This window comes from Notolepis coatsorum (assembly GCF_963971535.1).
Source record: "Notolepis coatsorum genome assembly, chromosome: 4".
NCBI lineage: Eukaryota > Metazoa > Chordata > Actinopteri > Aulopiformes > Paralepididae > Notolepis > Notolepis coatsorum.
Window position 1 is genome coordinate 6,182,357 of NC_140168.1, and position 16,466 is coordinate 6,198,822.

Here is a 16,466-nt window from a genome sequence, read left to right on the forward strand (position 1 = left end):
GTTGATTTGTGCCATAATATTGGTAAGAAATGCGTGACATGATGTCATGATGAGAATACTAGTATGAATAAACCCCATCATCCCCTCCTTTGAAGTGTCCTTGAGCAAGACACTTAACGCCAGGCGCACACCACCAGACACCGGAGTGCTGTGAGGCAGCCATCCAGCCAATCGGGAGCCTGGCTGGTAACAGACCAGATGCTCCGCGAATCAGCTGGTCTGAGCAGTAATAATAATAATAATAATAATAATAATAATAATAATAATAATAATAATAATAATAATAATAATAATAATAATAATAATAATAATAATAATAATAATAATAATAATAATAATAATAAACTTTATTTGTATAGCACCTTTCATACAGAAACTGCAGCTCAAAGTGCTTCACAACAGAAAAAAAGACATATACCGTAATTCCTCTAATAGTAACCGGGTCTCAAATACAAGCCGGGTCTCTATTAATGGCCGGGTGCGCTCTTGAGCTAAGCAATTATAAGCCGGCCTCCTAATACAAGCCGGGTTACTAATATACTGAGCTGCATACTGAGCTAGTTACTTGATTTCACTTTGAAAACGTTGAAATGACCAGTGACCACCTGTAATTGCACTGTTTACTATTTCATACAGTACTTGGTTTCAATAAATGAACCCAGTACATTTTACTGGGTTCAAACTGACACAAAATGTTGATTTATTCATTATGATCTGTTTGAAAATTAGAAATATAGGCCTCTCTCTTATACATGCCTCCTCCTAATACAAGCCTGGTACCCGCTACAGTTGAAACAAATACAAGCCGGGGTTACTATTAGAGGAATTACGGTAGGCATAAAATGAGCACATAAAGTGCAGACATATAAAATCACAGTTTTTCACATTATTAGGATCTAACATCCCAACAGGCCACCTTGTTTATGGTTTGATTCAGTTTAAAAAAAAAAATAGACAATAATAAAAAGAGTAAGATAAAATAGACAGAGTAAAATAGTGCAATAGTGCAGTGCAATAAAATAATAGAATAGAATAGACGTAAAATGAGCACATAAAGTGCAGACATATCAAATGTGTGTGTTTTTTTTTTACAGTGCAATAAAATAGTTCTGGATTACTGTTTAACAATACAATCGGTTAACATGGAAACTGGCTGTTCTTCCCGGTGCTGCACTTCAGCGTCCAGGGGGGGGGGTGTAAATGCCTGACCCTCGTAGTGTAACGTTTGGGGTCTTAATCTCCTCTGGGACCAAAAGCCCTAGCGTTACCCGATGGTAATGAACCTGTCTATCTGCCCTGATTGCACTAATACTTGGTACCTGGGTGTGTCGAGTTAACTTGGCTTTATATGTTCTTCCCGGTTACTATTCAGATCGTCAGTCGATCACTGAACCTTACCGTGAGTTGTACTACTATGTATTCTTGTCAAAGCCTTATCGCTCCTTGCCACGGAGGATAAGTGCGTTTTCGCCATGTATATAGGAATTGCCGTCTCTTTGCCTTTTCGATTACCGTAATTCCTCTAATAGTAACCGGTATTCAATTAAAAACCGGGTCTCTATTAATGACCGGGTGCGCTGTTGAGCTAAGCAATTATAAGCCGGCCTCCTAATACAAGCCGGGTATATTTGGTTATTGTTGTTATATGCTGGCCTGGCTGTGCAGTAAATACCATATAATGCTATGGTGTTAATGTTTACCAAGAGAGTAAGCCTACCTCAGAATTGTATAAAATGAAGTTGTTATTATTATTATTATTATTATTATTATTATTATTATTATTATTATTATTATTATTATTATTATTATTATTATTATTATTATTATTATTATTATTATTATTATTATTATTATTATTATTATTATACCAGTATTGTGATTGCACTATTTTTCTTTATTTTACTTTTTTTGACCACCTGTAATTGCACTGTTTACTACCGTATTTCATACAGTACTTGGTTTCAATAAATGAACCCAGTACATTTTACTGGGTTCAAACTGACACAAAATGTTGATTTATTCATTATGATCGGTTTGAAAATTAGAAATATAGGCCTCCCTCTTATACATGCCTCCTCCTAATACAAGCCTGGTATCCGCTACAGTTGAAACAAATACAAGCCGGGGTTACTATTAGAGGAATTACGGTTTCCCCACTAAACTCTCTCTGTGTTGTTTCGGCCCGGCCAGGGGTTCGCCCTCGGGGATACTCGGTGTCCAGCGTGTCCCTGGCCTCCCTCAACCTGGCTGACCATGACAACAGCAGCCTGCCGGACAACAAGAGGACCCTGAGGTAAGGCCCCCCCCCCCTCTCTCTGCCTAAGGTTGGGTACCGTTCACATTTGAACCGGTACCTGTGTGAATCGATACCGGTACCCAACGGTACCTTTTTTCTGTACTTTAGTCTCAAAAAGGTGTATCTACCTACCTCAGTTGTAAAAAAAAAAATTCCAAACTTCAAATAATTTATTATCATTATTATTTATTTAGAACAATTTGTTAATATTATATATTCAGTTGTCTCTGAATCTAGCTTTGTAAAGTGTAGCCACACTTGCGACCGTTTTCGGCTCGCCATCGCCCCCGACTGCTTTGTTGTTGTTGAATCAAGTCAAATCCTAAACGTGTATTGTGCGCCGCGTGAACGTTGACGTGAACGTGCGCGGCACACTTCATTGGTTTCGTTTTGCGGTTAACGAAACGTTGACGTCATCGGACATAAAAAAAAAATGATAATAATAATAATAATAATTTTGATTCGGTCGGTAGCCCAAGTACCGGATTTGGTACCCATCCCTATATCTCTGCCTGAGCCAAACACCTTTTAAAGCTGCACGCAGTAAGATTTTCTCATGGACTCAACCGCATACAAATGGCCCGTACAAGGAAGGACTGTGTGGACTCGAGCGCTAAATTGTGTGCTTATTCCATATAATTGTATGTGATTGACTTAAGCCTTTTTCACACAGAGAAGCCGGCAAAAAGCCAGCTTTTTTTCTCCTGTGTGAAACGGCCTATACACTGTCCTCAATTCCAAATAATCCAAAAACTTACTGAGTGCACCTTTAATTCTTTGTAATACTCCCCCTATCCTCCTATAGGCCCTCTGATCTTAACCTCAATCTCAAACCCTGCCCTATTTTCCCAATCCTCCAATCAGAACTGTCGTCCCGGGTGCGTCTATTCTTATCCTAACGCATGTATGCTTCCGCGTTCGCGTTTTGCGCTCTGATTGGCCACTGACGTTTCTGGTCGCGCCAATCGCGTGACGGCAAGTTAGAACGGCGCCCTAGGCGATAGAACGGCAGCCCTGATTCCAAACTCTAACCTTAACCAACTTCGAAAGAGTCGCCTATAAGCTTAACCAGTGATAAACTAGGCGTTAGGTAGTTTGCTGCTGGTCGAGGCGGAAATGGGCGCGTCACGCGATTGGGCGCACATGTCACATGACCAGAAACGTCAGTGGCCAATCGGATCGCACCAGAAACGGCAGTGGCCAATCGGATTCGCAAAACGCAAACACGGAAGCATACATGCGTTAGGATAAGAATAGACGCGTCCCGCGTTCGACTCCCGGACCCGGCGACCTTTGCCGTATGTCATCCCCCATATCTTCTCCCATCCTTCCTCTCTGCCGGGCCTGTCCAATAAACCAATAAAAAAAATACAAAATCTTTAAAAAAAATAAAAATAAAGAAAAGATGATACAACTAAATCAGGAGGACAGTTGATATCATGAGCAGAAATACCGTAATGTTAGAAACACGAGCATCAGAATTCATGTTGTGTACAATGAGAGGATAATATACGTATTGTTATTCATGAAGACGTTTAATATGACTTGTTTGTTTGTCGCTTTCTATCCCCGTCAGTCAAGACACTCTGCATCTTGACCTTCTCCTCCTCTTCTTTCTCTTCTCCCTCTCTTCTCGCATGCGGCCCTCAGAAGCAGTAAATTAGCCGGTGCCCATATCTCTTTCTTTCTAACCTCCCCCAGAGAGAGAAAGGGAAGGTTAGTAAGGACCGTGTGTCTAAAGGAGACGAGTCACAGGCAGTTAGGTGTAGCTCCATTAGAAAAAACACTCCGTCCATGGAAACTAAAGGTCCCATATTGTGAAAAGCTATTTATTTTTTTTTATTTTTTTTTATTTATCCTTTATTTATCCAGGAATGTCCCATTGAGATACAAGATCTCTTCTTCCAGGGAGTCCTGACCAACACGGCACACAACAAGTTTCAACATAAAAACAAGGGCATTAAACAAAAAACATACAATCAAATACACATACACAGAAGGCCATTTGTGCAGTGGCAAGGAACATAATCAGATCAGCAATAGCATCAGGTAAAACAGTTACATGTTTCATGAAGGGCTAATCGTAGCATACCTTTAAAAGCATTCACAGTAGTAAGTGCCTCTAGACAAAGTTTCACTTTGTCAGTGCTGGTTGTGCACATACATCTGGGTCTATAATAATAATAATAATAATAATAATAATAATAATAATAATAATAATAATAATAATAATAATAATAATAATAATAATAATAATAATAATAATAATAATAATAATAATAATAATAATAATAATAATAATAATAATAATAATAATAATAATAATAATAATAATAATAATAATAATAATAATAATAATAATAATAATAAACTTTATTTGTATAGCACCCTTCATACAGAAACTGCAGCTCAAAGTGCTTCACAACAGAAAAAAGATAGGCATAAAATATGGTTTGATTCAGTTTTAAATAGACAATAATAAAAAGTAAGTAAGATAAAAAATAGACAGAGTAAAATAGTGCAGTGCAATAAATAGAATAGACGTGAAATGAGCACATAAAGTTCAGACGTATATAATAATCTTTTTACAGTGCAATAAAATTGTTCTGGATTACTGTTCAAAGTCGTCTTTACCTTCTCTGTTTGGTATCCACAGTTTAAAACTTGACAGTCTTCCCTCCTGTTTGATGATGGGTCTACTAAACACTCAAACTGTGACATAAGACACAACCTGGTCAGATTTGACACCCAGCCTGTATTCAGAAACTGTGCCTTTAAATTAGTCGTTTGGAATTCCGTCTTTACGTGATGTCACACACGAAAAAGCTCATTGCAACGCGCGTCCTTGACTCACGCGTGCATGTGTGTGCGTGGAAAAACATGGGTGTACGAAATGGCGGCGTTGCTCATAAACGTTCTCTTTGCTACAAAGAGTTTAACCTAAAATATGTGTCTGACAAAATGTTTCATATTTGATCCGCAACGCCTAGTTTGACAGTTTGATCTGAATTTCGTTCGACAGAACACAGGCACATATACAACATCGCTGGATGTACGATAATTATCGTATTTGTACAATCAAGATCGGCTCACTCATTACAGACACAGAAACAGCCCGTTGAGAACAGGACCGTAACCGAGAGTAATAGAGAGAAATAGAGGCTGCTAGAATGCATAATCTGAGTGTCGTCGTCCCCCTTCCCCCCCCCCCAAGCAAAACACGTGAAATGGATTACAATATGGGACCTTTAAGAGAAGAAATCACACCAGAGCCATACATACTTACGCATCCTATCCATGATATGAAGTGAAATGGCTGGTAGACAGCATAGAATGACGTTTGAATGAAATAAAACCATTTTCTAACATACTGTATTTACTGCTTTGAAAACAGTGGCTTCTGCATTAGGTCCTAAGTAGGGCTGCACAATTAATCGAAAAAATGCATAGACCTATGCAATATCATTTCTAAAGTATGACAATAAAAAAAAAAAATTACATCAAAAGAAATTATATATTTTTTTTATTCTTTAAAAAAACTTTACTTAACTTTCTTTTTAAATGATGATGAAAAATAAGAATCGTGTGAGAGAATCGCGATCTCAATTCTTAGAGAGAAAAATCGTGATTCACATTTTTAGCAAGAATCGTGCAGCCCTAATCCTGGCTTGGCTGTAATTCTGTGCTTTCTGCTTCAGCCAACCTGCTTTCAATACCTCGCTGTGTTCGGTCTCCCTGTGTGCTAGTTCCCCCCACGCTGACTGCTCTATATGCTTATAGCCGCTGTGCTTGTTGCGCTGCCCCTCCAGAACCACTGCAGCCTGTCTGTGTTGTTCATACAAGCCCCGGTCGTGAGGATGACAGGACCCGGGGCTTTGCTTTGCTTCGCTCGGCTGAACAGGCCTTTCTGCCCTTCTCTCACCGGCCACCGCGCACACTATAGGGCTGACCTTTGAATTTTTTTTTAATTCGAAGCTTCGGGCCGAGATTCGATTTTAATTCGAAGCTTCGAGATAAAAAAAATAATTTGTTGTGGGACTTGTACAGCCACTTTGTTCAACTTTGTCAGTGCTGTAAAGTTTAAACCTTTTAAAATCCTAGACAAACGAAACACTTTGCTTTCATGAAATATTGTAAGCCGTCATTTGAGGCTTTATAAAAGCAGCACAATGAACACAAATCTGTCAGTGCCGAGTCCGACCTCATCTTAAATAACAAACAGCATTGCTTGTTGTAGTTAACAAAGAGAGGCAGAGTTGATTTTGCACATTTCCTCTTTTTTTTTTTAAATACATTTTTTTTCTTTTTTTAATATATTCAAATTTTATTTTCATATTCGACTCCCATGCCCATCGAACGAAGCTTCAAAGTATTTAAGATGGCCCTACCGCACACACAGCGGCACACAGCGCCGGCTTCCCGGCTGGCCTACCACCATGTAATGCAAAGAGAACGGGGGCAGGGTTAGGAGAATTGTGTCACAGTGTTAGGGCTGGGCGATATGGCCCAAAAAAAAAGGTATCACGATAAAAATGTTCATATCGTTCAACATCGATAATTATCCATATTTTTATTAGTATTAAAATGTTTTAATAATATAATAATAGTTAATAATAGTTTGGTTTCTTACATATCTCGATGTGATTTATCAAGAAATATCTACAGCAAGAATTCTGGGTCTCAATGAATCCAAAATGTCAATGTGGTTAGAAGTGGTGGAGAGAATAAAAGCTAGCTTATAATGGTAGTGTCTGGTTAGGAGCGAGGGATAATGGAGGTACTATCCAAAGAGGGGTCCGGGAGGGGGGGGGGTTCGAGCTGGAGCATATGTGTGTAGGGTTTTAGATAACAGGTATTAGGGGTATATCCTGTATAAGACATTGGTATAATTGGTAATTTCGTTGGATATACACTGTATACTGTAAAGTATTATTATATATTTTTTTTGCTTTCTGTTTCTGTGCTTGCATGTCATTTTAGCCACCTTAATTGTTAGTTTCATTATGCATTGTGTGTTGAGTACTGACTTTTAATAATTTTGTTTTGCAATAATAATAAAAAAATAAAAATAAAAAATGAATTGAAAATGGGGGACCCTGATGGAAACAAGACAAACGTCTTTCTCAGGTCTGCACCCCCTTAACAATTGTATGTATTGAGCCGTACTGTATTGTACCCATTCTGCAATCTGTTAAATAAAGTTTTCATTCATTCATTCATTCATTCATAAAAAAAAAAAAAAAAATTATAATTTAATTATTATTTAGACAACAAATGTATGTTTATTTTGCAGCGATTCTTTGTCGTTGCCGCCATCTTTAGTGTTACAGCCCCTCACACTCCAGTTCTCAGGCTGCAGCTGGTTTGAAAGCGAAAGTACCAACAACAAAAAAAGTGGCTGTGGCTCCAGGGGAGTTGAACCAGAGTGTCTGACCCTGTTTTTCACTGTATCTCTCTCTGTGTGTTGTATCTGTGTGCGTGTGTGTTTGCATGTTTGTGTTGTCGTCCGCCTCCGTGTGTTGTACCTGTTGTTCGTGCTCTCTCCGTACTTGTGTATCTTGTCGTCGTGGAATACTGTATGTTTGTGTGTGTGTGTGTGTGTGTGTGCGACGTCTGTTTGTTCATGTATGTGGTTCCCTACCAGGCCAGACTCCGCGGGCGGCTTCTCGTCTGTGGTTCCCTCCAGGCCGGACTCTTCGGGGGGCTTCTCGTCTGTGGTTCCCTCCAGGCCGGACTCTTCGGGGGGCTTCTCGTCGTGCCCGTCGGCCGGGAGCCGCAACGGAGAGAAGGACTGGGAGAACGAGTCCACGACCTCCTCCACTCCCTCCACCAACACAGAGTATACAGGTATAGTATCCTCCAACTAAATCCTCAATTTGAATAAAGTATTTTTTTTTTTTTATTAAATCAACTTTACGATTTAGCGCTGTAGTCAATGAGAGGGCGAGCACATTTGCGAACGCATAAACTATATCTTAAATGATGGCTATGTGTCTAATACGCCCGTCGCTTATCAATGACTTGTTTGCAGTCAACATTGTCGAAACGGATCGTTTTTTAATCGGTACATTTTCGTTTTATACCATTTTGAAAAACGCTTGTTTTTTTAAACTTCCAGGAAAAAAATGGTGATTCTGCAGGAATCGCGCTTTAGTGGAATACACAAAACACGTTGACATTTTTCGGCCTATTTATGAATCGTTTTCAAATAAACGCTAGATTATCGATAGTATATGTGTACTTATGCACGCTATAGAAGCGGGCTGAAAAATCGATTATCTTATTTCCTGATCAGCTACACACACTCACAGCCACACACACACATATGGGACACGTTGATATATAGGTGAAAACAGCTCTGATTATCCCAATACTGGTAAAATAGATTCCTTACCTCAGATCAGATGTTCTCCAAAAAGATTATTCCAATTCCTGATCGCCATTCCAAATATCAATCGCGTTTATTGATCCAACGCTGGGTGGTCGGAAGACATATTCCACGCTGTTCTGATGGTGGGCGATGACTGGGATCGTCTCCGGTTACTTGCCTGACAAGTAAAATGTGGAATCCGGACTCTTTTTTTCCCATGCGTTTCATTCAGTCCAGTCCAATGGGGTGCAGTACCATCCGGAGAGATGATAGGGGGCGGTATTTTCCCAATTCGAGCTCAGAGAGAGTGCCAGTGGTAACGTGGGGCTAGATTGATGAAATATGAATGGAAATCGCTAATAAAAAAAGAATGATAAAAAAACGGCATATCTTGTTTCTGGCACTCAACGGTTGGCATGAAATAACGAATTATGCCGTGGCTGGCACTCAAAGTGTTAATGGTCTGGCACCGTCCTACCTCTGCGACTGCCTACATAGATATGTTCCAAACCGCCCCCTCAGGTCCTCTAGTGCGGACCTGCTTGAGGTGCCTACAATGACATATAAAAAAAATACGGCGAAGCACAGCTCAAGACCTATTTTTATACTCTTGCTTTTAACTGATTTTAAAATCCCTGTTGTCATTTATGCTTTTTAGATATTTTATTAATCATGTTTTGCAATTTTTTTGTGGTTTTAAACTCCTGCTTTTCTTTTCTTTATTTTTTTTTGCTTGTCAACTTTTGTGTTTTTATTCATTTTCTGCTCTGTTAAGCACTTTGAGCTGTATTATATTATAAATAAAGATTATTATTATTATTATTATTATTATTATTATTATTACCGGCCTGGCCACACAGTATACAGTAAGGTCTAGTATGTGTACTACAGGTGTGAGTATGCACTACATGTTGCAGTGTACAGTAAGGTCTAGTTTTCCTGTACCCTGGTTTTTGACTGGAACGTCAAACACTTAGATTCGTTGCTCCAGAGGCGTGATGCTAGCAGCTAATGCTGATGAACCTTGCCGAGTTCATCCTGGCTGGTTAGATAACGGTCTACTTCAGGAAGATAATGGTAGCAGGAAAAGCAGGACAGTACAGGATGAAATACTAACAATAAGCTACTTGTAGTAAACAATGTAAAAACCTTCTTACTGTCTTCTACTATCATGCACTCTCCACTAATTAATCTTCCTTGTCTATAATTACTACCTACTATACTAATATGTCTCTACTGATTGATTGATGTTTTACATTTTTGTGTCTTACATACAGGTGTATGCCCAGCCCATATGGGCTTACAATACACATAAACAATAAGTATATAATAGTTTACTTGACAAATTACTTGACAAATTATGACATATAGACCAAGATGGCCACAAAAAAAAGAAAATACAATCAAACGTAATATAACACAAGCTGTAAGCAATGTATGTAAACAAAGAAACAAGAGGAATTCATATACAATTATATAGGATATAGTGTGTTTTGTCTCAAGTGCCTTGCTTTCTCCAAAAATCCTGCAAAACTGAAGATGTCCTTCACAAAAAAACAACTCAACATACAACTCTCAGACTGCCAAAACAAATCCGGATTTACAATTTGAATTTTCTCAAATAAACTACTACTACTATGTACTCAACACTGAACACCCAAGTGTCAACACTGTTTGATGAACATTGTTACTCAGCTGAAGGAGCCTTCCTGCTGACTTGTTGTACAGAACTTGTAAGTCACTTTGGATAAAAGCGTTGAGCTAAATGAATAAATGTAAAATGTAAATGTACTATGTGGGCTCCAGGTGTGAGTATGCACTACATGTTGCAGTATACATTTACATTTACATTTAGTCATTTAGCTGACGCTTTTATCCAAAGCGACTTACAAGTTCTGTACGACAAGACAGCAAGAAGGGTACAACTCTATCAGCTGAGTAACAATGTTCATCAAAGTGTTGCGTGTTACAGTGTAGGTTAGTTTATTAGGACAAGTGCATGACAGTAAGGTTAGTTAGAATTTTTCTTTTTTTTTTTTTTTTTTTTTATATAAATCATTTCAGTACATATACAGTAGGGGTGTAACGGTACAGAAAAACCACGGTTCGGTACGTACCTCGGTTTTGAAGTCACGGTTCGGTACGGGTTTTCGGTACAGTGGGGGCAAGTTTGGCTTTCCATGTTCCACTCAGGGGTGATGTAGTGTGCAGTAACTAATTGTACTTGTAGGGCTGTCAACAAATATTCTATATTGAAATTAATAATCAACTTGTAAAGAAAAAAAGAAAAATAATAATAATATTAGATTGGGGTTAGTTAGTGGTTAACATACCGTTGTATTCGTTCGGTACACAGCCGTTCGGTACGGTACACACTGAAACGGTTCGGTACGGATATACGTGTACCTTTACACCCCTAGTATACAGTAAGGTCTAGTGTGTACTGCAGGTGTGAGTATGCTTTAGTTTAGTTTATTTATTTAGCACATTATTTAAAGTGCTAGCCTAGGAGGGAACGAAGCCCAAAGAGCTTGTACAAAGTTCCACTCCCATCCCATTGTCCATAAACATAATATTATATGGACGAAATACATGAGAACATGGTCTAGAAAATAAACTCAAACTAAGATGCTTGTCTTCCCCCTCCTCCGCAGGGCCTAAGCTGTACAAGGAGCCCAGTGCCAAGTCCAACAAACACATCATCCAGAACGCACTGGCCCACTGCTGCCTGGCCGGCAAGGTCAACGAGGGGCAGAAGACCAAGATACTGGATGTAGGACTCGTGTGTGTGTGTGTGTGTGTGTGTGTGTGTGTGTGTGTGTGTGTGTGTGTGTGTGTGTGTGTGTGTGTGTGTGTGTGTGTGTGTGTGTGTGTGTGTGTGTGTGTGTGTGTGTGTGTGTGTGTGTGTGTGTGTGTGTGTGTGTGTGTGTGTGTGTGTGTGTGTGTGTGTGTGTGTGTGTGTGTGTGTGTGTGTGTGTGTGTGTGTGTGTGTGTGTGTGTGTGTGTGTGTGTCTGTGTGTGTGTGTGTGTGTGTTTGTGTTTATGTTCGTGTATGTTTATGGACATGTGTGCATACAGTATGTGTGTGTGTGTGTGTGTGTGTGTGTGTGTGTGTGTGTGTGTGTGTGTGTGTGTGTGTGTGTGTGTGTGTGTGTGTATGCGTGTGTGTGTTTATGTTTGTGTGCATACAGTATGTGTGTGTCTGTCTTTCTACCTTTCTCTTCACTTAAGAATTACTCTTATTTTTCAGTCATGTTTAAAAAAAATCTCTCTCGCTCTCTCTGTCTCTGTCTCTGTCTCTCCCCTCTCTCTCTCTCCATCTCTCTCTATCTCTCTGTCTCTGTCTCTCTCTCGCTCCCCCCCCCCCCCCCCCCGGCCCCTCCGTCTCTCCGCTATGTCTCTCTACACCGCACACAGGAAATGGAGAAATCGCAGGCCAACAATTTCCTGGTGCTGTTCCGTGACGCGGGTTGCCAGTTCAGGTCCCTGTACACCTACTGCCCGGAGAGCGAGGAGATCGCCAAGCTGGCAGGCGTCGGGCCCAAGAGCGTCACGCTCAAGATGGTGGAGGGTCTGTACAAATACAACTCGGACAGGAAGCAGTTCAGCAACATCCCGGCCAAGACCATGTCGGCCAGCGTGGACGCCATCACCATCGCCGGTCACCTGTGGCAGACCAAGAAACAACAAGGGACGCCCAAAAAAAAGTAGTCGTCGTAACGAGCGTTCTGAAGAGTCGAGGTGGACATTTACCGTCGGCTCTCTCACACCCAGATCTGATGCAGAAGAATGAGTGGATTCTTATTATTCTTTTTTATAAAAACATTTTTTATTAAAGGAACACTTCAAACCTGTTCACGTAATTCACGACTGGAATGTAGTATGCAAACAACAACAACGACAACAACAACAACAAGGAAAGGGTTAACCTTCTGAGCCCTATTCCCCGTACCTGGTTCAACTAAGTCGATCAAAAGTCCCATTAAACAGATTCAATTAACCCGATGATTGAATCCAGGCTTTTCCTGTTCCTCGAACGCTGATTCAGTCTCGTTAATTCAAACCAGACTTGATACTCAGGATAATTGCGCGCGGCCGCCTCACCTGAAAAGACAGCAGGTGTTGATTGCAGAAATCCTGATTTTCTAATGGCATTGATTGATTGATTGATTAAAAACTTTATTAACAGATTGCAGAATGGGTACAATACAGTACGGCTCAATAGCCTCGCCGACAAGTTAAATGCATAATTTATAGGCTAATGTTAAGTCCCTCATTACCCCAATCAATCAGATTATATTTATTTAAATGTGCCTGCTGGCAGTAGGCTTAATGGAATGAATAATCAAATGAGATCTATTGCTAGCGAAAATAATTAGTTAAACTCTTTCAGAATAAGTAGATACAAAGAAGCCCAAAGAGTATCTAATTGATACGAATTAATAGATACTTATGAGGATATCTGTACTGTACGCGCTCGGCTTAGGTATCATGTACTTTATATATAAACAAAGATTTCAAGGCGCGACATCCGAAATAACGGTGTCAGAGAGGCTTGGAGGGAGGCTATACAGTTTCACTATTAATCAGGTTTTAATCTGTTTCGGACATCATCCATACATGCATTTAATTGATTAACCTTTGGTTTATACCAGTGACACCTCATGTTCATCATCAGATAACACTAACAGTGCTTGAACAGATAAATGCATTTTCTCAAATTCATTCGTCAAAACGTCAAAGGCTTGCAATTGCTCATTCATTTTCTCAAGTCACATCCACGTCATCAAATCCGTCAAACAGCGCAGCTCCTCAGACATTTTAATCCCAGTTACAATATCACAATAATGTGTGAGTGACAGTGATATAATTCAACAATCCACAGATTCAGATTCCTCGTAATTCATAATCCACAGTCCACGCGACGCTTCAATTTATGCTTGAATGAAACACAATCCGGGCGCTCCGTTAAGCAAATACATCCACAGCCGAGAATATGAAACTAATCAGAGCCAAACGCCCGATAGGTTTCATTCATTAAAAATATCCCAGCGGGATTCACATTTGCAATGCTCCGTTATTAAAATAACCACATGTGTGTCGCGATCGCGAGCGCCGTATCCGTATAACTATGACGTGCATTATTTAGGACAAAGTAAATCTATAGGCTGAATATGTTTTATTATCAACATTTTAGGTATATTATTTTACATTTCAAAAGCCCCCTCTAGAAAAACAAAGCACAAAAAACATAATTCAGAATGGTATAATCGGATCTAGACTGTGAGAATTATTTCAGGAAGCAAGCTGGGATTTCTTTGCGAGGGCGTGGCCATGCAGGTTATCCAGCTAACTGAACTAAACCCTGCGCTGGAGCAGGTTCAAACTTTCTGATATGTTGCCATAGCGATTTAGACAATCCGACGTCGGGGAACGGAAAGGTCTGGCTTAAGTCAAGCTATGCTGAAAATTATCCGGCTGACTCAGTTAGCCAGGTACGAGGAACAGTGTGGTTGTGAAAGGGTTAACCATTTGTCGTGTGGCAGTGAAAGGGTTTTAAAGGAACACTTCAAACCTGTTCATGTCATTCACAACTGGAATGTAGTATGCAAACAACAACAACAACAACAACAACAACAACAACAACAACAACAACAAGAGAAGGGCCTCTGGTGGATGTTGTTGTCATGACGGAATGGGACTGCGAGGTGTACATGGAGCACGTGTGTGCGTGTGTGCGTGTGTGTACTTGTCAGCATGTGTGTCCACGTTATTGTGTGCCAAAAAAAATATATATATAAAAGAATAGGTGGACCAATGCCTTACTCAGTTGGACCACTGAAGCACTGAATGTCCCTCCTCCGAAAGAGACGGTTTGGATTCTCTACGACGTCGATCGCGTGTGGCCTTATGCTTGTTTCGTGTCATATGGCAGTGAGTGGTTAATGTTAGGGATGTCCGATATTATTGGCCTACCGATATTGGCATTAAAATGTAATATCGGAAATGATCGGTATCGGTTTAAAAAAAATAATACAAAATTGTTAATGTTAATTACCTGAAATAATTCCGTTTTTTTGGGGGATACCCTGCATATAACGGTATCGGTTGATATCGGTATCGGAAATTAAGAGTTGGACAATATCGGTATATCGGATATCGGTAAAAAAGCCAATATCGAACATCCCTAATTAATGTCGTCGCGTAAGCGCCTGTTGTCTTGTCTGTTGTGATGCAGGTGACGGGGTTGTCCCCTAAACCACAGGCCTGGGATCAGATTACCTTCTTCTCACTCCCCCGAGTGAAAAGTCTGATCTGGAATCAGTTAAGAAGAGTGAAGTGCCATGAAGTCTGAGGAAAATACCTCAAAACGTTGACATTACTTCTAGTTATAGGATGAGATGATGAACTCACTGAACATCATTGACCTTTCTGGGAAAACATCTGTAACTGACTATTTTTTTTTTTATTTATTTCATTTTGATAATGCTTTGGAAGTCTTTTAAAAGGCATTCAAAGTTTTATTGAGAGAAACACGATATACTATGAGTCTATAAGTTAATGTAGTTTGTATATAATGGCTATTTCATTCAAGATGAAAGAGTCAGACTATAGCTTTTATCATTTATCATGAGCATACGTGTGTGTATTATACATTATCTTGTTGTTATACGGGGCCTTTTTTAAAAATTGTATTACAAATGCAAACACAGTGTGATTGCTCACCGACATTACCGGCGGGAGTATTATCAGCTGGATGAAACAAACGGTTAATCCTTTGTCGTGTGGCAGTGAAAGGTTTAACCTTCTGTAGTGTGGTTGTGAAAGGGTTAACCATTTGTCGTTAGGTGGCAGTGAAAGGGTTAACCTTCTGTAGTGTGGCTGTGAAAGGGTTAACCCTTTGTCGTGTGGCAGTGAAATGGGTTAACCTTCTGTATTGTGGCAGTGAAAGGGTTAACCATTTGTCGTGTGGCAGTGAAAGGGTTAACCTTCTGTATTGTGGCAGTGAAAGGGTTAACCATTTGGTAGTGTGGTGGTGAAAGGGTTAAAGGGGCATCCTTGGGGGGCATCCTTGACCCTGATCCTTGTGTTTGAAACGTCCACATTATTCAGTAACACGTCACTTTACTGTGGATGTCGTCTCGATGGTCTAGATGCTGAGTGATTACACTTTAAAGTAGCCCACAGTTGTAAATAAAATACTAAATTGACCTATAATGGCACTCTGTGTGACCCATTCCACTGCAGTTGACCGAGTTGCTTTGCTTACTGAAAGTGAAAGTACTGATCACAAAGATATTTCACTTCAGGAGCCATCATGCTTGTCATTTTACTTTTTTATTTTTTACTTAATTTTTTAGCCCAACAATGAATTCATTTTGTTTCTTTTCTTTTTCTAGGAAACAACATTTATTATGTGTTCATGCTGTGTACAGAGATATTTTGTCATATAAAGTATTTTTTTGTAAACCACATTTTACCATAGGGAGATTTTGTATGAGCAGGATGGGGGAGGGGGAGGGGTGAGAAGAATTATGTTGAAAGCAACAGGTATAGCTGGAGATATTGGCAGGCTATAGGCGTGAAGTTTTACTTCATACTCGGTTGTTATGTATTAACGTTACAGTATGGAATTGTCAAAATCCAATGTGTATGAAGAGTCATTCCCCGCCCCTTGACACCCCATCCCAACTCTGAAGTAGTTTTCTTTCAATTAACTAAATAATGTTCGATTGATCATGTATTTATGGTGTTTTTCTATATTTCTTTGAGCTATATTAAAATGCCAATTATCATCAG

At 39.7% G+C, this 16,466-nt stretch overlaps 1 protein-coding gene across 1 annotated transcript in view; it reads left to right on the forward strand.

Moving 5' to 3' along the window:
* LOC311227627 (calmodulin-regulated spectrin-associated protein 2-like) overlaps positions 1-16,466 on the forward strand; it is a gene marked incomplete at its 5' end in the record, with an annotated part of 129,061 nt that extends 112,595 nt beyond the window's left edge. Inside the window, 4 exons of the mRNA XM_084313350.1 lie at positions 2,191-2,293; positions 7,941-8,143; positions 11,321-11,439; positions 12,084-16,466. Of these exons, the coding sequence (XP_084169476.1) occupies positions 2,191-2,293; positions 7,941-8,143; positions 11,321-11,439; positions 12,084-12,377 (719 nt within the window). The 3' untranslated portion in view covers positions 12,378-16,466. The remainder of the gene's footprint in view (positions 1-2,190; positions 2,294-7,940; positions 8,144-11,320; positions 11,440-12,083) is intronic.